Consider the following 25157-nt stretch of genomic DNA (forward strand, 5'->3'; position numbering starts at 1 on the left):
GCAGGAGGGCAAGGTGGAGGCATCTCTCCTGCCTGCTGCCTGCTCTGCATCTCATGGTAGGGATTTTCCCAAGTTCAGGGAAAACCTGAGGGGGTTTGGGTTTTTTTTGCTTTCGTAGACACACTGAGCTCCACGGAGGGGAAAGCTGAGCAGCAGTGCCACACTCTCCCACAGTCCCACCAGGGCTCAGCAGGTACCAGCATCACATGGTGTTGGCAGGAGCAGTGTCCCTGAAAAGCGTACTGCAGGCATGTCTGCTCTGAAAGGGTGGGGTGCTTCCACCTCAGGAGCCAGCTTCAGCCCCTCGCTCTCTTGCAGGTCTGGGCGGTGTGGCAGGAGCGAGCAGCCCCTGTGAAAAGGCCTGCAACCCCCGCATGGGCAACCTGGCGCATGGGCGGGCGCTGCGCACGGAGACGTCCTGCGGGCATGATGCCGCCGAGCCCTTCTGCACCTACACCGAGGACACCGAGCGCCGCTGCAAGCGCCCCACCTGCGGCCGGTGCAGCCGAGCCCACGCGGGGCTGGCACACCCCCCCGCCGCCATGGCTGACTCCCCGTTCCGCCTGCCCCGCACCTGGTGGCAGGCAGCCCAGGATGCCCCCAGTGAGACCATCCAGCTGGACCTGGAAGCCACCTTCTACTTCACTCACTTGATTATGGTCTTCAAGTCGCCCAGGCCGGCTGCCATGGTGCTGGAGCGCTCCCAGGACTTTGGTGAGACGTGGAAGCCTTACAAATACTTTGCTGCTAACTGCTCAGCCACCTTCGGGCTGGAGGATGATGTGAGGCAGAGAGGAGCCATTTGCACTTCCAGATATTCGAGTCCCTTCCCCTGCACTGGAGGAGAGGTAAGTCTGCCTGTGTTGGTACAAGAAAGCCCCTGCTCCAGCCTCCTTTCTATCTGCAATCTCTGCACTGGTGTTTATGCTCCATATTTTGTTACACCAGCATCCCTTGTCATCGCAGGTATTTCACAAGGTGAATTATCGCAATTCTTTCCTAGGTGATATAGGCACCGCCCTGTCTCTTGCTTTACTGAGCTCATAATCCCCGTCTTTTGCAAAAATTCCTCTCCTTTCACCTGGTTAACTCCCACACACAACTGCAACCTAGGCATATGCTGCTGATTCCTTGGGAACACCGAAGGGAACATCATTCTAGATGGCCTTCTCCAGATCTTGCAGTTGTGTGGTTTTGGGGTGATGCAAACCAGTCTGACTTTGACCAAAATGCAACTACGTTAAAATTAAAAGTCACCAGATTGATTTCTAATAGTGACTGCCTTCACTGAGAAGTAGGCTTGTAACCAGTGAAAATAGCTACTGACCACACACTGAAGTATAGTTCCCATAAACCAGGTTAGCCAGGTAATTAAGGAACTTATATCTTGTCTTTTTTTTTCCCTGTGTGCACTTACATGAAAAGAACTTGAAAAAAGGAAAAACATCACATTTGCTTAGAAAAAAATAATGTAAAAGATGATTTTCAGTATCAAAATCAGCAGATAGTAGCATACATTTTGAAGTGCTACCAATAATACTCTTCCCTTTAGTGCTTAAGCCTGTCCCACCGTGCTGGAGAGCCTCCCCTGGGAACCACGGCCATGGGGCTGCCCTCCTGAGTTCCCACTTGTGTGGACGCATCCCCGGTGACCAGCTCTAGATTTTAAAGGCTGCTCCCTCTAGTGGCCTGATTTAATGAACTTGCTTGCTTGAACTTTAAGTTTAATCAAACTTAAAATTCCCTTCTGATCTAACAAAAAGAAAGGAGAAAGTCTGGTTGGTGAGTCAGGGAGTCACTTATATAATTGCAGTTTCTGCTGAGAACTGGTTTTGAGGTGGAAACCTGGTGCTTGAAGACCATTTTGAGAAAAATCATGTATTCAGACCCCTTTGCAATCATTTGGGGTCACCTCTAGCCATGCTCTGGCTAGGAAGCGACTCTGCAGAAATACTGAAAGCTGTTTTTTTACCAAAGTGCATCTCTTAGCTGTGTCTTGGGAGGCAGACAGTGTCTTGCTCAGGAGAAGCTGCTCCATGCTCTCCTCAGCTCAGAGACAAGGATCTCCAGACCTGTCAGACAGACCCAAGATGATTATTTCATTAGACTTTATATAGATGGCTGGTGAGAGCAAGTGCTGTCTTTCTTTCTTCTGCTGCCACCCTTTGCTTGTGCTCCCAAAAAAGCTGCCTAAACTTCCTTTCAGAGTGGATATATAAAGGGGCTTATGAGAAAAGCGAAGAAAGACCTTTAGCCATGGCCTGTTCTGACAGGACAAGAGGCAACAGTTTCAAACTGAAATTTATTTAGATTGGACGTAAGACATTTTTTGGTTATGAGGGTCATGAGGCACTGGTACAGGTTGCCCAGAGAAGCTGTGGATGCCCCATAACTAGAAGTGTCCAAGGTCAGTTTGGACGGGGCTTTGAGCAACCCAATCTACTGAAATATGTACCTGACCATGGCAATGGTGTTGGACTAGATGATCTGTAAAGGTCTCTTCCCATCCAAACCATTCTGTGGTTCTAAATCAGGGCTAGCTACAAAGTGAGACCTGCAAAAGAAAGTATGTACGTACCCCACGGGGAATTTTTCTGGCCCTCAGCACTTGTGCCAGCCTCTGTGTCACACCACCCTGAATCATAAAGCTATGCCAGCCTGTGAGGCAGGGAAGAGACTGTAATCCATAGCTCTTAGGCCAGCCAGTGGGACATGTCTTGGGTGTATAACTTACACACTTCTTTGTCATCTTTTGAAGGGATTGTGACTCAGGGATGAGAAACCCAGGGCATCATACAAGGCAGTATTTGCCTCATTTGTGTTAGGTCCCACGTAGCTAGCACCTGCAGTTTTCGTTGTGGTCACACCAGGATGGGGGCTGTACCCGGAGAGAACCTGTGCAAATCCCAGCCTCAGGCCAGCTCCTCTGTGGGTTGGTGCAATGTGTGGGGACAGTAGAATCAGGGTCTTGTGTGTAGAAAGCAATGCCCATCTCAAGAAGAAAAGTTTGGTAGTGTTTGATCCATCTGCAGTAGCATGCTGCAAAACCATGCTATGTGCCAAGTTTGCTCCTGTGGAATCTCTTCTTTTGGCATTGCTTTAATCTGTGTTATTGCAAAGAAGCTATAAAAGTCAAGAGCGTTTAATTGGTCCAGTTTTTAAACAAATGTTGCATCCAAGGGGTTGGAGCTTAGAAGATTTTGCTTGTATGGCACACTTCAGTTCTCTGCACTTAAACACCACTTTTTACCTGTGAAGTAATAGCAGCAGCTCTCTGGTGAGCAGATGGCAAGCCTGTATGCTTAGCAAATATCACATTTAATTTATTACAGTGTGCTACATTCCAGCAATTACTTGTAGCTGCCAATAGCAACATGTATCTCACCTAAAGAAACATCCTAGTTTTGTGTTCCCTTTGGAGTTATGTTGTGCTTTACTCCCACTTCTGGTAGTACCTAATTTCAGACATGTGGAAACAGTAATTTTCACTTGAAACAGTGGTTTCAAATATGCAATCATCTCAAATGTTCAGGTCTGAAGAGTACTATTCATTGCAACTCATTTACCACAGTTTTCTTTAAAGGACAGATACAAATTCCGTGAGTGCTACTGGATTTCTTTAACTTTTTAGATTTTCTTTAACTGCGATGTAACAACTGTAACCCGTGATCCAAACTGCGTCACCACTTTCTCACACTTCAAACATTTCAACGCCACATGTGCATTTCTGGGCACAGTGTAAGGGCTTGCAGGATTTTGGAGGAGGCTGGGATCTCTGCATGCAGCTGACGGCTTGCTCAGCCCCTTGGATGAGCAGTTTGCCTCAAGTGAGGCCTCAGGCGGTGGTGACTCACCCCAAATGGCACAGACTTGTGGCTTGTTGGGCTGGTGGTTTCTGGTTCTAGCCCTCTGCAAAGTGCAGGTGGTGCTGATCTGCCTGTGTTTCTGCCTATCATTACAGTGCCTGCAAGCCCCCATTCAAGGCAACAGTGTGCAGAATCCCATACTACTCAGGGGCTTATGGCCTCTTTTCAGTATATCACCTGTCTTAATTTGGGTCAAAGCTGTATCTGCCTAAGTTTTTATTGCAAAGAAAGATCAGATGTTTTGCATTCTGCCTTCATCATCATGAGTCATTCCTTAGATGCCTGCTTCAACTTGTATGACAAAAATCCTCCCTCATCAGAGTTTGCCATGATGTTGATCTTGAGAGGATTTATGATAGTGCAGAAAGCAAGCTGCCAAGCTTCCAGGTTCATTTCAAAGATCAAGACCTCGGAAATGCTGAAATGGCTCTGGGAGAGGCCTTTCATCCTTCTTCTGTAGTAGTGCAGGTCTGGGCTTCCCTTTGCAGTGGTGGGACTGGAGTGGTGGAGAGCACTGGGAAAGCGATATGTTTGGAAGGTGGAACCACAGTGGTGGGAACCAGAAGAAGTAATTATGTCACATGCCACGTGTGGCACTTGGAAAGTCTACTGGCTTGACAGGTTTCTGCTCTTCTTTGCTGCCTGTCCCTAATGCTGCAAAACCACCAGACATGGTTCATCTGATCTGGATGCATCTGAGTACTCTACCCTGAAGCAGGCAAAAGATGGAGGATCAACAGCCCAATGGTGGGATTAGGAGGGAAAGGACAGATCTGGACAGAACTGCGGAGGAAAGAGGTTGAAGGCTGCGTGGCATGTACTGATGTTGAGAACACTGTACTAGTGCCCTGGGTTTGGTCTAGATGGCTTTCTCGGTGGAAATAAGCATGAGTTCACAGGTCAGATGTGCTCAGAGAGTCTGCTGAGCTGATCCCCGTGCTTGAGCAGCCTGGCTGTAGTCTGGCCTCATGCAAAGAACCACTGTTTCAACAACCAGCAAAGCGGTGATTTCTCTGCAAGTATAGAGGAGCCAAACAAACCTACTGAGCCCCTCCTTAGTAGGGAACAGGAAAGGAGGGAGATGGTGGGTGCCCACCTCCTGCCCTGGCATCCCCAGACATTTACTGCATCCTGTTCAGCAGTCCACCTGTGGCTGGCACTGCTTTCAGGAGCTCTCACTGTTCAACATCTAGGGCCAGGCTGTCCCCCACTATGAGGCCCCTCTAGTGTGGGTGAAGGAGAAGCAGGAGGTAAGGAGGAAGCCTTGCTACAATCAACTTGGGTTTCCAGCAAGCTTTAAGCATCTGCCTATTGGAGGGGTTGGATTTGCAACATTGTGAAAGGGGCAAGAAACTGCTTCCCTGTCAAGGAATAATTTCAGACCAGCTGCATATGAAGGGGTCATTACAGACTTTCCCTATGCTTAATTTAGTGAATTAATTGTTTCACAGCAGCAGCTTGTTTAGCATAGGCAGAAACCACTAAATGCTGGCCTTATATCATCAGTGTTTTAAGAGAAAGGCTGAGGTCAAGTTTTAGCCTGAATCACACAAATATGCTACTAATCCTGAACATTTTCATTGTTTTTTAGGGTGTAACCCTTCAGCCACATTGTTGCAAGGGCAATCAGAAGGGGATTCACCAGCCAAACTAATCTGATCCAAGTAAACATGACGCAGAAATAAACTCTTTCAGCTTCATGCTCAGACAGGAATACTAATTTTACTAGTATGCATAAAAAAGGCTATCTTCCCTCCCATAGTTCAGATCATATTAATACTTCCTTTTTGACACTCTAATTTTAAAATTATCCTCGGCTAGAGATCACTGTTGAGGGCTCATCGACAAGGGGCCTTAACAGATGTTAATTCTTTTACTGTGAGTGAGAGTGACTGTCCACTCTGCAATGCAATTATCTCATTCACTTTACATTCCCATCTGTGGTCAATTCAGATTAGCTCGCCTGAGTGTCCCCATTTAGACAAGCTCCAGAATAAAAGGGCTTACTGAAGCAGAGTCTCCTTGACAAGATTTTAGTAAATTAGTAACTTATTTTAGTGTTCATCTATTCAGAATACTGCTAATAAATCACTTGGAGACCTCAGCTATTGTTGCTGTTTGCTATTAATAGGAGAGATGTATTTGCAGCTTGACTATATTCCAGCAACAAATTCTAACGTGTTTTTAACTTGTGAAACATCACATGCCACTGTTTTGCTGTGGGATGTGTGTCTTACTAAGCATTTTATCGATCTCATGCCTTTTGTAGCAGAAAAACCTTCATATGTTTTGCCTTGCACTGTTACTGCATGCAGCCTGTCTCTGTTCCTTTAGGATTTGGACACCAGTCCTACTGGTTCTACCTGAAACTTGCTGTGTAGAGCAGAAGTAAATTGTGTCTTTCTACTCACAACTCTGACCTGACAATGAGGAGTTGTAACACTCGCTAACACAAATAGGAGTTAATGATAGTGAATTTTAAGTCCTGATTTTGGGTTGTAGAAATTTCTGCCTGTTTTTTTGTCTTTTAGGCCTGAATAATCTTAGTTTTCAAGCTTATCATTGTTGTCCTTAACTGAAGCTACATTTTCACTGCGCTGAGATCTTCCAAGGATCATGCGGATAGCAAGAGATTTGAGTTCAGTCACTTGCAGGACTTGGGACTCCACAAAGAACCTGGGCAAATATGCAAGAATAACCTCAAAACAGATATCAACCCATTAGAGGGCTGCGAGCAGCTTTTTTAATTGCCATGTGCCACTGATGTCTGCACAAAGGCCCAAACTGACAAGAAGGAAAGAGGGATCCTGCCTGGTGTTCAGCAGTGCTCAGGATATGCAAGGACATAGCTAGGGAAGTATGTTTTCAAATCCTATCTCTACACTTGAAGTACACTTTGTAGGAAAAAGACCTCTTTAACAGCGTCTTCCTGATGATCCCGTCTTTGGGAAAACATGAATTGTTCAGAAATGTCACATACAAAGGAGAGTCTGTCCATCTAGGAGTGATTGCAGTGATGGCCAAACCCAGTCCAGCTCTTTGCATTATATCAGTAAATCTAGCAAGATATGGAGACCGTTATTTCATAAGCACAAGATTTCTAGGGGAGTGGTTAATGAGATGAAGTAAATGAAGCTAGGCTGGAGTCAATTAAATTATGTAGGAGCCTCAAAGTCCCAGGCTGTGGCAGCTGGCCATTCAGCATGAGGTGACTGTGATGGCAGGAGCAGCACACCAGCAGGACACCATCTCACCACCACCCACCTTGCTGATGGCTGGGGTGAAGTGCATATCTTGGCTTGGCCCTCAAGCTTTCCTTCCTGTCTTCCCAAGCACTGTGTGGGGTTACCACTAGCTTGGAAACCCCAAGTTTCCAACAGTGGAGGAGAGGAGCTTCTCCTTTCAAATAATGGGGCAGCAAAAAGTGAATTCAGAGGAAGAGGGGAAACCCAAGCTTAGTTTTCACCTGTGCCCTGGAGGACAGGAGACAGGGGCCATTCTGGACACATGTGAAGAGGAACCTTTGGTCTCTGGCAAATTTTACCATGGAAGATACTTTAGAGTTCAGTCACTGACAAGGCTGAGCAACACAACTGTTGTTTTCTGAGCACCAGCACCTGCCTTTTTAGTTTTCCATATGTGGCATACCAGGCACAATACTGCCAGATCTGTGGACCGGGTTGTGACAAATCCCTCCCCCTCTCCCGCAGGCTGTCCAGGAGGAGTGACATGTTCCGTTACAAGGCCCTCTGGATGCTCAGCATCTCTGGAGGACCAGGGCATATGAAGAGCAAAGTGCTTCTCCAACCTGCCCCATGATCCTCTGCATGATTCCTCCCATTACAGCTAGCCCATAGGACTGTCTCCTTTTTTTCCTGGCTTTCCCTGTGCTTTTGGCACTTGGAGGTTGGCCCTCTGCTTGGCCAGCTCTTGAAATGCAGCTGCCTCTGGGATGGAGCATAGCCAGTGTTTAACAGTGCATATCAGCAGTCCCCCATTTAGAATAGCGAGTTTTTAACTACTTCTGGATCAACCTCCAATTATGGCTAAAACAAATTATTCTTTGGAGAGAACTTGACCAGTCTATGAAAGGGGGTACATTGTAGGCTGCCGACAGCAGGAGGGAATGGGTCCCGGGGCTCCAGGAGACCCTTTCCAAACTTCTTATGTAGGACGTGAAGAGCACTGTACCCACATGAAACAAGAGGAGTTTGGGTAGGCAGAATTTAATTCTCTAAATTGGCATCTGGCCTTGTTAGCAGGACTATTGCTTCCCTTGAGAAAAGTGCCACAGGATTTTAACGGTGCAGTGTCTTCAGACACTGCACCCCACGGCTTCATTTCACAGTTCATTTTTGGCATGAAGAGAAGACTAGCTCACTTATTCAGCTCCCAGTTCTCTGGCTGGAAAGTAGGGCTGCCATGTTTCTCTTCAGGGTTCCTGGATGCAACTGGTTACATGGGAAGTGTGTAACCTAAACCAATGTATTGACATGTCTGAGAAGTTTTGGTTCAAAAGCTCATTTGAGATTAATCACCGTGCAACAGTGGGTGTCAGTGTGAGATATCCAGTCTAACACTGGATATCCTGCACGAGTGGCGAAATCCTCAGATTCTTTCTGAGCAACATTTCCAGGAAGAAATTAAGTTAATGTACAAAACCAAACTTACTAGACACATATGCTATGAGCCTTTTATCACCAGTCTGTCTGCAGCATCCCTTATTCCAGTGATCAAAACCTATAGCTATAGGTTGAAAGAGGGGTGCTGTTTCTTGTGACATTTTTGACAGTGTGTATTTACATATAATTCAGACAGGTGTTCTTTTTCCTAAAATTAAGTGTAGCTCATGGTAACTGGGTGGTTTAAACAGCCAGTCCTATAGACACAAAGCCTTTTCATTATAAACAAGAGCGGCTGAAAAATATTCATGAAATTGTGCTACTCTTAGGCTGAAAGAAATCCCCTTGATCCTTAGTACCGTTGCAGTTACTGAAACACTAACCTGCTGCCTTCCAGGCTTTTGCAGTGATGTGTTGTGCTCAGAAGCTTTTAAAGGGGTTATTTTGCAGCTCTGGGGAGTGAGCCAGCTTTTCCTACAGCCCTGCCAATAAAGAAGCAAGTCCAGTTCTTTGTCTGGCTCTTTGGAGGTAGCTCCAGGTTTTCTTGGTCTTCCATATGCACAACAGGTACTACCAGCAGGCCAAGGCTCAGAACATAAATCTTTGTGGGGATAGGGAAAGGAGGGGAATTGCTGGAGGGAAGAGTATTTAAATACCATCTTTCTTGCTGATGGGTCAAAGGACTTCATATTATCCACTGAAGTGTGCTGGTTCATTTTCCTATGCAGGATAGTGCAGCCTTGGAAAGGGTGATTCTGAAGATGAGAAAAAAGCAGTAATTGTTTTCCTTGATAGTGTATAGCCAATGATATGCATCTGGAGGGTTTTGTGAGCCAAGAAACTGAGTGTTCCTATCTGTTTGAGTGAAAGTAGTGATTAGGCAAAATAAAGCCGTGGTGGAATAAATTGTCAATTATTAGAGAAGCACTGTTAACCAAAGAGATTTTTTCTGATATGAACATTACTTTTGTGGTCATCATGTGCGTGAAGACAGGAATGACCTAGGAGTGTTTCATTTTCATCTGATGGAATTGTGTAGTGGGATGCTGAAGAGAAGCTGAGAAGATGGCTCTCATCTGATTGATTATTACCAGAGATTTCAAGGATCCTGGCAAAATCCCAAGGCTCTTACCTAGTTTCCTTTGTGCTTTTTCCAGCCCCTCACTGGCCAGCTGCTGCATAGGAGTAGGAGCTCTTCCCATACTGCTTTTCACTTTTAAGAATGGCAGAAGAATGCCTTGAGTTTCCCAAAAGATAAAAGTTGCCTTGGTATAAATTAATTTGCAAGGGCCAATTATTTGAAATAGCTGGATTTTCCTCCTGAAGTCTTTGTAAGATTGCATAACTTTTGGATGGTGAGACAAGAGATTATTTGCCTTGGTTTACATGCTGTAAGAGACTGCAGAAGGGCCGTAGGCATGGGCCAAATGCTGTCTTTTATCAAACTACATGAAACAACTCTGTTAAGGTTGCTGCAGGAGTGCCATTTCTCCAGCGTCTCAAGGAGCTCAGGGGCTGCAGTGAGTTTCTGTCATCATTTCTTGGGGATGTTGGTTGAGTGCTTAACACTGTGGCCTAGAAGACAGGCTCCGCTGCTCACTGCGATCTTGTCTCTGATGGTCTCCGCAGCAGCAAGGCAGATTTTCCAATTTCTGTTGCTGTTTCCTCTCACTCAGGTGATGCTGAAATGTGCACCATGGGAGTGGTCAGACCACTCCACAAAAAAAAGACAGGCTTTTCTTCCCTGAAGTCCACTTGGTCTGACAGGCAGGAAAACAAAGAAATGTATTAGAGGAACTGGTGGATAGTACCTGCCCAGCTTATGCTGATAAACTTCCCACACCATGTGAATAATTTACAGCATCTGCAAAGAATTCTTTTTTTAGCCTACGGTCATTGCAGTGAACATAGTACATAGATGTACGTGGGCTTCTCTCCTACAGGCTTGTTGCTTGGAGTGGTAATACATGAAATAAGTCTGTTTTGTTAGTAGAAGGTACCATTATTGTGGCTATGCAGCCTTTATCACAGGGAGCAGTAGCCCACCAGGCTTGATTTTGTGAAGGAATGAGATTGTTTTCACATTATCTTTTCTTGTGTTCCTGTCAAATGCATTTAAAGGAATAAAAGTACCAGAAAAAATCAAATAAAGCAGTACTGAATTCATCAAATGCCATGAGCCAATTAGATGAATCACTAATACGGATAGGGCATTATTGTAGGGTACTTAAAGATACATTTTCTTGCATCCAAGTCAGACAATACAGGATGGAGTTCATCAGTTTCTTTTGGAAAGAAATCACAGATCACTTCATGTGATGTTACCACCTTGGTTTTCATTTACAACCAAATAAAAATGTGGTCATGTTTTTAATATTTGTTTATTGCTTTTATTTCTACCATATTCCTGTTTATTGGCTTTTTCCCATATGTATATGCTTCTTGAGTCTCCCATCCACTCATTATTATTTATTAATATTATTTATTAATATTTATTAATTTATTAATGTAAATTATTTACATTGTTATTTCCTGATGCCTTCCTGGCTGAGGCTAGGCTCCCAGTTGGAGGTTGGATGTGGCACCTCTGGCCAGGTGCAGGGACCCAGGAAACAGGCACATGCATGGCAGCTGCCAGTCCCTGTCCACAGCCTCCGTGACTGTGCCTAGTTCTGAAGGTCTGCGAGGAAGAAGCTTTTTGTGGATCGTGCGTGTCTCTTCAATGTCGTGGGCATTTGTGTCCCAAAGAGCCCCATTTTATCACTGTGGACACTTGAGTCTTGACAAAGGTCTGGGCCCTTGCAGCTGCATCCTGTGGAGGCTGCAGCAGTCTGAGATGGGCCCATGACTCATTGAAAAACCTTTGCTCCTGGCAAATCTTTCATTGGTTTTGTTGACTTCCTCAGGCAGCTTTGGCTTCAGAGCCTATTTTGCTCCTATTTTGCTGTCAGAATCATTCATTAGCATTTTCCTTCCCACTGTGGAGATATACATAAAGATGTTCTTTCATTGCCTCTCGCGTGTAAACATAGTAGGGTACTTTTTGCAAAGGGACTTTATGTATTTATATGTCAGGGTCATTGTGGTGCATGCAGTTACTTGAGTGCACCATGTTCATGGCTGATGCTTTATTTATATACAGGGCTACATTGTTGCATCTGCAGAATGGTGAGGAGCTCAGGTTTCTTCTGCCACTCAAACTTGTAAAGTAATCAACAGAGCAAGAGTTGCTCATGGCAGCCCATAAGGAAATTGAAACTCTGTGGAAACTAATAGAGGGTGTCTCTGTAATGGTGTGCCCAAACTCCAGACAGCTGCAGTGATCTGGCTGAAGAGCAGAATATTTTTACTCCATGGTGTTTGCAAGGCGCTGTAGGACAGCGTATCCACTCCTGCTCCCCTGCCAGTGAAGTGGGCTTCCCCTGGGAGTGGAATGGCCCCCACCTGCTGCCACCAGGCATTATACCAAGAGGGTCAGGTGAACCCAACCCTCTTGAGGTATAGCAGTGGCATTCCTCACTCAGGGATTGCAGACTACAGTTCCTGTTTGGCTGTGTAGAAAGACCACCACCACACCAAAAAAATCCCTGTGCAACTTGTAAATCACTCCTCTATTGATGTTGCTTCATGCAGACATTGCATTTATAGGACATGGGATCCAACAGCATAATTCCGCGTGATGTTGGAGGAACATTACCCCAAATACTAGAAAATTTCTTTTATAAAGACAGTTTTTGTTTGCCTCCTGGTTTATGACATTTGTGCTCAAATGTGAGATATTGCCAGATTCTTAGTTTTAAATGGAAGCTGAGATAAAGATTCAATTCCTGGTACTGCATTTAAGAAGAATCCCAAATATCTTAAGATTTATGGTGAGCTAGCAACACTGGAAATGAAAATAACTTTGTGATAGGATATAATATGGCACGTAAAGTATAGAAGTGCTGTGGGGTTTCAATGTATTACTTCTGACTTGTTTTAAAAAATATATTTTTTTTTCAATTAGTACGTACATTTCAGAGCTGCTGATATAAAGATCCAGGCTTCCTAGCCCTTGCTATCATATGTGGTGCTGACTACCATGTAAGTCACATTGCCTACCTAATGTTGTAGTGATGGGTTTTGACATTTTGTTGGTAAGCCTCATAGACAGAGACAGATTTGAGTGGAAAGGTCTGGTCACCATGGGGTGCTTCCTGTTGAGGCTTGCTTCATGCAGGTGGCTGGATTCTGATGCCATTGCGCCACCACCAAAGGGTTGTGTTCCCCTGTGCGTGGCAGAGCTGTGTCCTGGCAAAGGCCTTGCCCTGTGAAAACAAGCAATAACTTCTCCAGGGGGCAAGAGGGAACTAAAAAGTAGACATGACATGTCTGCACACCGGCCAAGACCACAACTGTGGTGACAGAGCCACTGAGGAGTTGAGCCTGGCACACCTATGTGGTGTTAGCAGAATAAACCAGCAGGGCTTTGGAAAGCTGTTGAAAAGAGGAAATTATGGCTGTGTCTTAGACACCTCATCATGAGTGTCCCAGAGCAGCTGGTGAGCACTGGCCCAACAGAATCATAGATGGGCAGTGGGACCAAAGTCCTACCCAGTAGCACCACAAAGATGCATCATCAGATGCACATACATGTTGACACAGTGTTCTTTTCAAATTGTTCCTACACACTTCCCCTGCACTCAAAACTAAACAGTATTTTGGTTGAGGAGACCTCTGACTGTGGTAGCTAGAAGAACCAGAGGTGTGAAAACCCAGTCAGGTCTGCTGTGCAAACCATGGTTCATTCACAGAGAGGATACCACAGCCTTGTGCCTATCCTGTTCTTGGGACAATTGCACAGAAAAGCCCAAGAAGAGGTAAAAGCAGGAAATTTGGCACTGCCCATGTGTGTACCTGGGGCTGGGGTGCTGGGCAGCATAGGGGTGCAAACCCATAACAGCTGTATGAGAGCAGTGTAGCCCCAGCAGTGTGCTGACTCCTGAGATGGGCTAGGAAAAATTAGTGATGTTAATGACTGAATAGGGAAATCCTGCTGGGAAACATGTCCTTGACCTTATTATGCAGTGTCTGGGGGCTTGTAGAATTCCAGCTTAATCTGCTGGGTCAGAGCAGAGCATTGCTATTTGTATGGTGTCCTACATGTTATAATGACCAGTTTGTATTTTATTAAAGCAGAGCTTCTAGTGTCTGGGATGGAGGGATGAGGATGTTTTACTGTCTTGGCAGCAGTGACACTAGACTTACCCCATTAGGTTACGCTGCTGCAGGGTGCAGTGTGGCTCTGCAGCCAGGGCCAGGGCTGCTGGGCACAGCTGGAGCAACACAGGACAGACACAGGGAAGTGGCTGAGAGCCCGCAGCCCTTGGGAATTACAGATAGGGCTCATGTTTAGCATCACTGTTTTCACGTAGCCATAAAAAGAAATGTTTGTAGCATTTAGGGATCTGAGCTGGAATACTGGCTCCATTGAAATCAGCAGCATAACTCCCCCTGAATTCCACACAGACAAGATTTAACTCTCTCAGTGCAGAGGCACTTGGGGTTATTGATTTCTGTGCTGCGATTGTCTTTGCTAGAACCACAAGCATCAGTCACATTAAACAGGGATAGATAAACAAGGAAAACCAAAAACATGAGAGGAAAGTCTGCAGCTCCATCTAGCATAAATTGTTCTTATTTGCGTATTTCCTTCCCTGCTTTCATCTGAACAAGGACAAACAAAGAACTCTCTGAGATGCAATTTATGTAATAGCAAGAAACCCAAAATGCTAGTTTTTACTGAAAATCCTTGACCTATCATTTTCTATCATCTTCACTAAAAGGAAATCAATGTCACCAGTTTGGATGTATCCCAAGGAATTTTCTTTCCATATCTGAAAGCATTGTGTACTCACAGAGCCAGTAGCAAGTAAATGTGATCAGAATGATGTTGATTTAAATTTGGGTGAATAAGAAGCCTTGGGAAGAGGTGCAAGACTTGATAGTTGGGTTTGCTTGCATTTCTATTCATACCTGCTCTATATTTTTATTTTAGGAAAGCAGAAAAAACTCTGTATATTCCTGGAAGAAAGGAGAAACAAAAAAATCTTTTGAAGTGTGTTACTGTTTATTAATACCCCTCATCAGATTCAACACTTCTGCACACGGGATGTGCTACTCACCAGCCTTGTCCTCTGACCACCTCTCCTGGTTAACCTTCTCCCATATCTGAGTCTTTCTGGCAGAAGATGCTTAAATACCTTTTGGAGGGAGGGTTTGAAGGATGTCAGTGCAGAACTGCTGCTGTGATGTCTTTGCCAGCATGTGACACCCAGCTCCAGCACGCCTGAGCCCCGCTGTCACCACCATGCTGGCCGCAACTGTACTTGACAGGCTGACGGGGCACGCAAAAGCATGCTGCCACCATTTAGCTCCAAAACAAGGGCTAAATCTCCTTCCAGGCCGAGACAAAGCTTCCTCCGGTTGGATTCTGGCAGCTCTGGAGAAAAGCCAGGTCCTGGCCAGGAGCGGTGCCAGCAGTGGTGGCGCTGATGGAGGCAGCAGCCGGTAGGCAAAGCACGCGGGCAGGCCAGCTGGCAGCACTGTGGTCATTATTTCCAGGATCTGTGAATCCTGGTCAAATAAAATAGAAGCCTTTATCAGCTGAATCATATCAGCCACTTCTTTTGGGAGGAGTGGATTTAGGAGTTGTGATCTCTGACAGCGATAGCAGCAGGTTTGTGCCCTGCCTCTCACCAGGCAAGAAACAGTGGTCACCCTTCGATGCCACACACCTCGTTGCTGTCTGTAAGAGGCTGGCTGACATTTTGGGTGGCATGGGTGGCTATCAACACGGCAGTGGGGTAGTTTGAGGTGGTTTGAAGTCACTGCTGGGAGTGGTGCATCGAGTCATTAGGCTGCATCACACCCTCAAACGACTTGATTGAATGTTGTTTATCAACACTGTAGTTCATCAAGCCTTCAGTGGCTGTTCAGTGAAGAGCAATTTAACTAATCTGAAAGTGTCCCTGTAAGTTAAATGTACTGGTAACTAATTACATGTGTTATAAATGTGTTGTTTTATGTCAGTCGTAGTCATATGAAGTATATACTGTTTCTGATTTCTCACTGTAGGCAGCTAGACCAACAACTTTAAAATAAACCTTTTCAAGAAAATTAGTTATTTTTATCTAGTGCTCTCAATTTTCACCTTGAACCAATATTTACCTATTCAATCAGACTGAAGTTAAAGAATGACTGATAAGTATTTGTTTAAACTTTGGAAGCCCCCCACTTTTCTTTCTTTCTTATCTCAGTTTTCTTGACTATCAGCTTGCTGTACTAATTGCCATACCTAATCACTTTTCCACTAGGAAATAGCCTGGGACTGATAGGAACCAAATATTTGGAAATCTGAGCTGTATTTGTTAAAAAATACACCCATTCTGGGGAAGGGAGTGTTAATGTAGAGTACCCCATCTGAGCATCACCTGCAGGAGAGCTGGTCCCTGTGCTGGACCATACCACATAGCATTGGCACCCACTTCTGATTAAAGTTAATGGTGAAATGTAACTGCACACCCATAGGGTCCGTACTTCTTGTGGAGGGGGACATATGGGATCACAGGGTGCACACTGGGTTGGGGGTGGATTTGCTGCTCCCACTGCTTGTGGAGGGGGAAGAGCATCATGAGAACCTGGTGTATGCTCCCAGAGGATGCTCTCATTACCATTACACTCCATGGCCCACTGTGAGGCGGGCTGATATTCTCCTTTCTGCTTCACCTGCTGTGTTTCTCCGCCCAGGTGATATTCCGAGCCCTGTCACCGCCTTACGCCGCGGAGGACCCTTACAGTGCGGAAGCCCAGGCACAGCTGAAGATCACCAACCTGCGAGTGCGGCTGCTGGAGCGGCAGGGCTGCCCCTGCCTCCCGGCCCCCCAGAACCCCCAGCCCACGCCATCCCTGCACTTTGCCATCTATGACTTCATCGTCAAGGGCAGCTGCTTCTGCAATGGCCATGCTGACCACTGCATCCCTGTTGCTGGATTCAAGCCCATCAAGGCAGCTGGTGTTTTCCATGTGGTATGTACATGCATCCAACAATGTCTGAACTGCAGGAAAGCAGAGTTTTAAAAATAGTAAGGGATGGTATAGGTCCAAGTATGCGATATTTGACAGGAGATGCCTTGAATTCCAAGCACAGTGGGCAGAAATGGTCTTTACAAAGGAGGCGGTCTCCATATGGGGCTGAAGCAGTGAACTTCCTTTGTGCCTTGGTGTGGGACTCTCATCCTTCAAAGGTGCTCCTCTATAATTTGTTTATTTTAGGTAGATCCTTAAAAAAATTAAATTGCTGACTCCCATCTTCCCCCAAATGCTAACTTGCAATAACACAATATCTAAAAGATAATAAATGCAAGGCATTTTGCTGACAAAGTAGGAGGAGAGCTTCTCTGAAGGTACTAGGCATCATGTGACTGCCATTGCTTTTGGAGGATCCTCAGATATTAGATTGGGTCCTGAACCAAGGGGACAGAGAGCTTGGTTTTGACTCTCTCCCTGGCTTTCTATTGCATTTTGCAATACCTTTCTCTGGATGAACACCCTGTGTTCTGGTTTCAAGGGGACTTCATCACAAGAGCTCTGAGCTCAAATGCCTTGGGACCCACCAAGACCTAAACCCCAGTCCGCCCATGTCCCAAGGAAGCAAGAGCCACTAACCCGCTGGGGAGGCGATGGGCACAGCAGCAGCTGACATATGCCTGTGGCATGGCATGCCTACACCCAGCCAGTTCAGGGACACTTGCTGCCCCCTGCCCACCTTGCCTTTTTTGCCCATCTAGGGCTGTGTCATTGCTAGTGCAATGCTTTTACCTCCATGAGATGAGATCCACTATCAGTTGATGACTTCATTATATCATTGATAATCCACTATTATTAACTATGCAATGTTTCCCACTCTGTCCTTCCTTTCCCCTCATCCATTACCTCTAGTGGAATGCTGTCTACACATCTTTCACCTGCATTGAACTCAAAGGGAACAAATGAAGCTGTCCAGTTTTCTTCATCCTCTTGTTCTCTTGTTTCCTCTGTGACAGTTTTAATAGCATGATACAGCAGCCATCTTTGCTTGGAAGAAGGGAAATGGGGAACTAGAACTTAGAGATGAAGAAGCTTCAGTGGACTTAAAACATGTGCCAAAAGCATGGTTTGGTGTGGTGCTGCTGCCATGCCGAAACAGCACTGCTGAAATTACGCTTATATGCTTCTTTAGTAGTCCAAGGTGCTGTGTCAGTGTAAATCAAGGACTTTTACAGGAACTGTGCTTTATTTTCTAGGCTGAACAGAGAGACCCATTTGGGAACCTGATCCGTAAATACATCTGAATTTGATTTCTGGCAGCTGCCCTACAGTTAGGCACCAAATCCCAGCTATGCTTCACCTAGTTTTAGGTATGCATTTGATGTACCCAAGTTAGCCAGCTGATCTCCCCAGGCTCCTTCTATAGTTTTGAAGGGGTGGGATGATAAAGTATGGTTGGGATCCTGGGAGGACTGAGGTACTGTGCTAAAGCACTTCTGTGTAGTCAGGCAGGGTGAATATTCCTCCCCCTTCCTGTGTGGTAGCCCAGTGGCTGTTATAAATTGTTATCGTGCTACTGACATCAAAAGATGCTCAAGGTCTTCTACAGCAACACTGACAGAAGCCTATTGTACAAGGAATTAAAAAAACCCCACCAGACAGCCCCCACACCCTGGACAACAGGCTTTGTATTCTTTCACAAGAACGAGGTAGGATATGAGAATTTTCTCATGCATAAATTTGGTTGTCTGGTGCTTTGGGAAAAGAATACCTCCCCATGTGCTGACAGCAGCCAGTAGGCATTGGTTCTAAAACTGGCACAGTGGTTGGAGCGCAACACAGTTTAAAAGATGTGGTTAGAAACTCAGTGTGAATGCTGTGATTTTCCCTTAGGCTGATATCATGCCCATTTTCCAAGAAAGTGAAAAAAAAAATACAGTTTTAGCAGTTCCAACAAAGAAATGCTCTTCAAAGCAGTTGCCCCTCCCAGCCATTTAGGCTATTTACGCTATCAGGTCTTTGGTTGATTTTCTTTTAGTGTGCATTTGTGTTGGACTCTATATAGTGAGTGAGTTCTTGCAATATAAATCAGTTCATAACAGAATATTGAAAGCATTTTCCCCTCCATGCAGCATTTCTTTGTCACTGCTCAACATTTTGGAACATGATAAATGCACGGAAAAGTAATCTATAGGATTTGACTAAAGAAAAAAACCTATGTATTTGCAATCTGAAAGGAAGCGCTAGAAGGTTTTAATTCAGCAACAAAAGGCTCTGGAAGGAAGCATGCCCTAGCAACTGTCTTTGTATAGAGAAATCAGACACTCGTTTATCTTACAGAAGGCAACTTTTGTAACACTGTTTGCATTGTGCCCTCTAATGACTGACATTGCGACGGGGCTGTCAAGCTAAGAAGGGAAACAGTGTGAAAGTGAACTGGGATATAAAGACCCCGTGACAAAATGAAAAATGGTATAAGAAGGCTTTGCTGCTTAAATGAGTCAAGAGCCGTGTGAATGCTTAAAGGGATGAGACATACTGGGAATTGTGTTTGTGTACTTAGCAATGCTCCATAATGACCCTGGTGGGTACGCCTTACAGTTAACTATAAGTCGAGGTGAATGAAAAGGGAGGAAAAAATGTCCTCTTTTCCCTGTCAGTGCCTAGGGATCACATTCTGCTTTCAGGAATGTGCTGAGATGCTGGAGAAATCCTGGAGGCCAGGTACATCATTTCCGCACTCTACCTTGAGTCCCAGAAGAGCTGCTGGGCTGGCTTCTTAGCTCCGTCTCCCAGCTGCTCTGTGGCATGACAGGGTGTTTACATGGCAGAGCAGTCTTGCAACTGGCCCTCCTACAGTTCTTACAGGCATTAATTTTACTCACTGTAGACAGCCTGTTGGCTGTTTTTCATCTGCCACCACTTCTCATTTCCTTGTATTACCCCTTCTTGTCCTGTCTTTCTCCTATTTCCAGCTATCAGAGTATTTCTTTATAACTAAAAGAAATAATGTCTGCCTATGGGCTGCAACAAAGGGTTTGCTAATTTTCACCTTCTTTTGTTGCTTCCAACATGTAAAAATGTTTCTGTCATGCTGGAATTATGTAAAAGAAAAAAGATATTTTCTTCAATGGGATAAAGCTAGGATGGAGATATTTTTTTTTTAAAGCAGAGCTCTTTTGGGGGGTAGTCATTATAATGCTATAATGTAAGAGAATAAATACATCAACCTGAGGCAAGGTTTTTGAAGCACCTGGGTCCAACTTTCATTAAACATCCACAAAAAAGGAATAGGGAAAAGAAGGCACTAACTAAATGGTTGCACTGAAAAACAAGCAGTTAAAGACCCTGTTTCCCTCCCCTCGCTGGTTTGAACTGCCCAAGACTGTTCAGCTTGTTTGTTAGTGGGTCTGCATTCCATGCTCTGCCTGGCTGAGAGGGGTTGGGACCACTGTGAGACTTGGGGGGACCCTGGAGAGGCAAAGTTTTCTCAGTGTCAAGCCCATTTAAGTAGCACCACTATAAAGGCACAGCACCATTGGAATTGGAAACCCTACTGCCTTTTCCAAAGCTTACTCCCAAAGATTGGAGTCTGGGTAGCTGCATGTGGTACAGAAGCAGGATCAGCTGGGCCATTGCATCCAATGCCTCTGTGTGTGTTCACCCAAACATGAATCCCACTGAGATGGGAGCAGTGAGCAGGGTTGCACAGGTTTGCAAAGCGTGCATGGCAGGCTGGGCTACTGAACAGTCATGCTGGGCCATACCCAGGTGAGCAAAGGGGGTGCAGGATCCACAGTGGGATCTGTGTTTGGGAGGGAGCAGTGAGGAAGGCACTGACACATCTGGTTGTCATAAACCCTGAGGAAAAGAAACTGCAAAGGAGCACCCTTTTGATAAGGACTGGTAACATGTGGTTCCTCCTGACCCAGCTGCGACAGCATCCACCGAGTCAGCTGGGGAGCCCAAGCCTTTGGCCTCTGTGCTGGTCCTACAGTTACCTTTACATGGACATGAGAATCATGCTATTAGGTTATTTTTTTAAGCTTTTCAGGAGATCATTTGTTTCCTTGAGCCGAGGTGCATCAGAGCTTTACAAGCAATCAATACCAGGAGCATCATGCCGTGCTCTGCTGCTGTCTAAACACCAGCTGGCTTGATTTGCATCATCTCCAAATTGGCTCTTTTGCAGCTCTCCTTGCCACAGCATCTGAGAGCCCACAAGCCTTCCATTGCTGCAACAGTTTTTAAATTTTATAAAACCTTTTTCTTTAGAGTTCACATACAGATTAATATTAATATGTTGGTGCACAGCTATTCAGTGGCTTACATATTAGCTCTGCATGCCAAATTAATGGTGGCACAGCAGGTTCTTGGGATACCCATCCTCTTCTGTTTTATTTTCACCCACCTCCCTTTATTCCAGCAATGTGGCATGCTCTATTATACAGTACTTGGGCTTTCAGAAAATGTGAGCTCTTACTCTTTGGAACTGTGAATGTTCCTCAGCAGGGAATTTTGCATCTCTCTGTGCTGGTGTCTTAGGATGCTTAACCTTTTGAGAGTTTCTTGGGTGCTGCTGAGTTTCAGATGAGTTTTTGGATTATTAATGCTGAGCAGCCTCTGGCTGATTGATTGGGTCCCACTGATTCTTTGTATGGCTTTGGCAAGGAGGAAGCTGCATTTGGGGGGTGAGGCTACAGGCTGTGGGCTTTGGCAGGGGGAGACGGTAATTCCAAGTGTCCCAGTGTCTGAGAGATACCCCTGTTTGCAATTCTTCTCCCATGTCCTTCTCACTTTGTCATCATGATTTTCAAAGCACCAAGGGGGACCATCTGGTTCTGGCCATGGCACCCTCTGACTCACTCAGGTCAGCTTTCCTTCCTGATCACATATGTCCTGGGTCTGATGGGTCCCTCTATCCTAATGGCTGGGACACCCCTTTGAGGAAGGATTTCTGAAGGGTTTCTCTGCCACAGATGTGGTTCAGGGTAGTACAACCTGTTTAGCCCTAACTACTCAATGGCCAAAGGGCTTGCAAGAAACTCCTACCAGAAGTGGCATCAAAGAGTTAGAACTCCATCAAAACCACCAGTTGATGACCTTATGACCAATACAGGTTTAGCCATTTTCTATTTCCATGCAGGTGTATGCTTTTAAATATGAGTGAAGTAACATCAATCTGTGTGTAGACCTTGCCTAAAAAATATGAGAGAGAGAAATTTATGGAAGAGTTATAATTTAAGAAACTGAGGCATTTTAGAGTGTGAAGAACATTTTGTAGGTGGTAGCAAAAATGAAAATATGAAAACACAAGACACACTTTGAGAACTAAATATTCCCCCCACAAATTTGTTGATTCTTTTCTTTTTTTTCTTCTCATTCTTTTCAAACATTAGCACAGATTTAAGCATATATAAATACAATAAGCCAGACAGACCATCTAGTATCTGCAGTGAGACCAACGGATACCTGCATGAGGCCAAATAGCATAGAAAACAATGTATTTTCACTTTAGCTTAGATGCTTGTGCATTCTGATTCCATCTGTATCTATCCATTGCTTACACAGCCCAGTTGTTGTTCTGTATTTTCCTTTGATGATCTGACATTTTAATAAGGCAGGAATGAAAGGTTTTGCTATTTTCATTGCTGCTGAAGAGTCTTTGAAGGACTTTCAAGGTACCTTTTGAAATTTTGTCTGTACGGAGGGGTTACATCTGACTGCTGTGAGATACCAGCCGAAATCTATTCATTAAAAGTGAATAAATCAGAGAGTTATCATCAGCCAGGGGTGTGTGTGGTGTGTGTCTGTGTGTCTGTGTACCAATGTAACAAGCAGGAGCCGTTTACAACATGTTCAAGGTCCTCTTCTGTTTTGTTTACTGTTCAGGTTTTTCACAGGAACCTTTTTTGTGGCAATCCCAGTAGCAAGTCATGCAGTTAGGAACGGCACACTTGTAAAACCACAAGTTAAATACTGTGGAAGGCAGAGTTTTCCAGTAGTAGTTAAAGCCTTGCCCAGCTCCAGGCCGGATCACCAGGCACCTCAACTGCCCTCTGTTCCTCTCAATGCCAAAAGCAGATGGCAGCTGGTGTAGCTCCACTGGTTTTATGGCCAACTTGTGGCATGAGCACAGGGCCATGCTAGCAGGGCAGACTGAGGCCTCTGGCTCATTGCTGAGCAGCAGGAGAAGCTGAACTGTGTATTTAAAAGCAAAATGTCGAGCAGAGTAAAGCTGCAAGCACAGGCACACACCAAAATAGCTACAGTAGCTAGTTACCTGTCCTGCTCCATGGGAAAAGGCAGGGCCGTCAGCCTTGCCAGCAGAGCCATGCTGCTGCAGAGCTCCATTTCACTGCATCCAGGCACTGCTGAGCTGCTTGTGCCCTCTGGCTACATCCTGTTTTCTTTGCATTTGCCAACAGGGTGAGTAATGCCAGCGACTGACAGGGCAGCTGGCACCAAGCGTGCTACGATGGCCTTTCATCTCTAATTACCTCCTTACACTGGGCTGTCTAGCTGTTAAATTATCTGTCATGAACATGTCCGAGAATAGTCAGTCATGGTCCTTGTGTTATACTTGGTTCTTCCTTCTGCCTAGGATGAGTAGATATTTATGTTTCAGGGGGTTGAATTTCTTTTTTCCTGTACTTATTTGTGTTGGTGATGGCTGGGCACACAGAGCTAGGTGCTGAGGTTGTGGGTGCTATTCCTGCAGTACTGCAAAGGTGTATTCATGTTTGGGAGGGAGAAAAAGAGAAAGGTTTTACAGTGTTTCCAAGGATGTTTTGAATCTTGGCTTTTTTTATTCTCTTCTGGAAATTCATGCTGCACCTGGAAACTTCTGAAGATCCTTTTAGATCCCAAAAAGAAAAAAAAAAGTATAAAAGTATGATTATACAATACCATGACATGCAGATCCACAAATACTAATCTAATTGAAAGTGTAACTGCAGAATTTGTCCTTGGCTGCACTGGACATCGAGGCAGACATTATGCTATCCCTCTTTCTTGTGTATGTGATAGCATCTAGCTGGCCTGTATGTGGGCATTGCTTGTGCCCTGGAAACTCTTTGGGCTTTTCTGTGGGTGATCCTTGCTCTCTTTTCTGTGCTAGGTCCATGGGAAATGCATGTGCAAGCACAACACAGCAGGGTCCCACTGCCAGCACTGTGCCCCGCTCTACAATGACCAGCCTTGGCAGGCTGCCGACGGCAAAACTGGAGCCCCCAAAGAGTGTCAGTGTAAGTAGCTGGTCAGGAACAGTGTCTCCAGAGCCTCTGCCAGAGCAAAATGCTTCCTCCATGTGTGCCTTTCTCCCATGTTTCCAAGAGGCAGCAGATACTGGGGTGGTGGGTAGGTGCTTGCAAAGCATCTCAGTGTGTGAAGAGCCAATGCCACGCTTCTGCCCAGCACCCACCGCGTGTTTGTGTGGCAGGAATGGCTCTCTTTGCACTGTTTTTCTCTCCCTGCACTGGCCTGACCATCTGTGGCTGTCCTTGTACTGGGAAACCTGTATTGGAAATAAAAGAGTTAAAGAAAATACTTTTTCTTAAATGTCACTTCTAGAGGCTGGGAAGTAGGGATGAAAATTTAATGATACTCCATGCCTATGAGTGAATAACAGGTTCATAGGTCAAGTCCCCATTCCAAAACATGGCTTGGGCTTTTGTGTCTCTCTTCTACAAATCAATATCTTTCACTGCCTTAATGAGTCTTTCTATTCCCTTTGGCTTCATCTCAGCATGCAAGTGTAACGGGCATGCCGACGCTTGTCATTTTGACATGGATGCGTGGCTGGCATCAGGCAATCGCAGCGGCGGTGTCTGTGACAACTGTCAGCACAACACAGAAGGGCAGCACTGCCAGCGCTGCAAGCTGGGCTTCTACCGGGACCTCAGGAAGCCCTTCTCTGCCCCAGATGCCTGCAAACGTAAGTCAGAAACCTTTTACTAGTGAAGTGCTTCTGAAGTGGGAAAGTGTCAAATGAAAGGTGAGATCTTCCTACCCCTCCTTGGAGCAATCTTCTGGCTTCAGTGAATGACAGAGAGCTCTTTGAATTCCCTTTGTGATGCTATTTGCAAAAGCAGTGGTGATATTTGCAGGGTGAAAGTCTGCAGATGCTGTTGACAAATCTGTCTTGATGATCTCTGTAGCTTGAGGGCAGAGGAAGAGAGATGATTAATTTACTTTCTCCTATTGCTATTTTTGGAGAGCAAAAGCTGCATCATGTTTTCATGTTCACCTTGTTTGGTGATTGCTGCAACCTCAGAATCAGGCGCCTAAGCCAAGAGGGGTGCAGCTGACAAATAGCACTGCCCACCAGTTCGTGTTCGCAGCAGCAGCAGGTGGGTATGGAGGGACAGACGGGAACAAGTTAACTGATACTTCGGAAAGTGGGACACCAAGGCCACCAGACCAAAGGCAATTTCTCAGCCACATGTGAAATTAAATATTTCCCAAACAAAAGCAGCAATCCAAACGCCACAGGGACCACTGTGAGCATAGTGACTTACCATGGGGGACTCCAGATCCCCAAATCATGCCAATCACATTACACTGGTCAGCCAAATATGGAATGTAGACATGCTCTCTGAGC

General features: G+C 45.3%; 1 protein-coding gene across 1 annotated transcript in view; it reads left to right on the forward strand.

Moving 5' to 3' along the window:
• NTN4 (netrin 4) overlaps positions 1-25157 on the forward strand; it is a 42286-nt gene that overhangs the window by 2386 nt on the left and 14743 nt on the right. Inside the window, exons 2-5 of the mRNA XM_018080782.2 lie at positions 319-848; positions 16277-16555; positions 23676-23802; positions 24303-24491. Of these exons, the coding sequence (XP_017936271.1) occupies positions 319-848; positions 16277-16555; positions 23676-23802; positions 24303-24491 (1125 nt within the window). The remainder of the gene's footprint in view (positions 1-318; positions 849-16276; positions 16556-23675; positions 23803-24302; positions 24492-25157) is intronic.

The sequence above is a fragment of the Manacus vitellinus genome, unplaced genomic scaffold (assembly GCF_001715985.3).
Source record: "Manacus vitellinus isolate BGI_N305 unplaced genomic scaffold, ASM171598v3 scaffold_5_pilon, whole genome shotgun sequence".
In the NCBI taxonomy this organism is placed as follows: domain Eukaryota; kingdom Metazoa; phylum Chordata; class Aves; order Passeriformes; family Pipridae; genus Manacus; species Manacus vitellinus.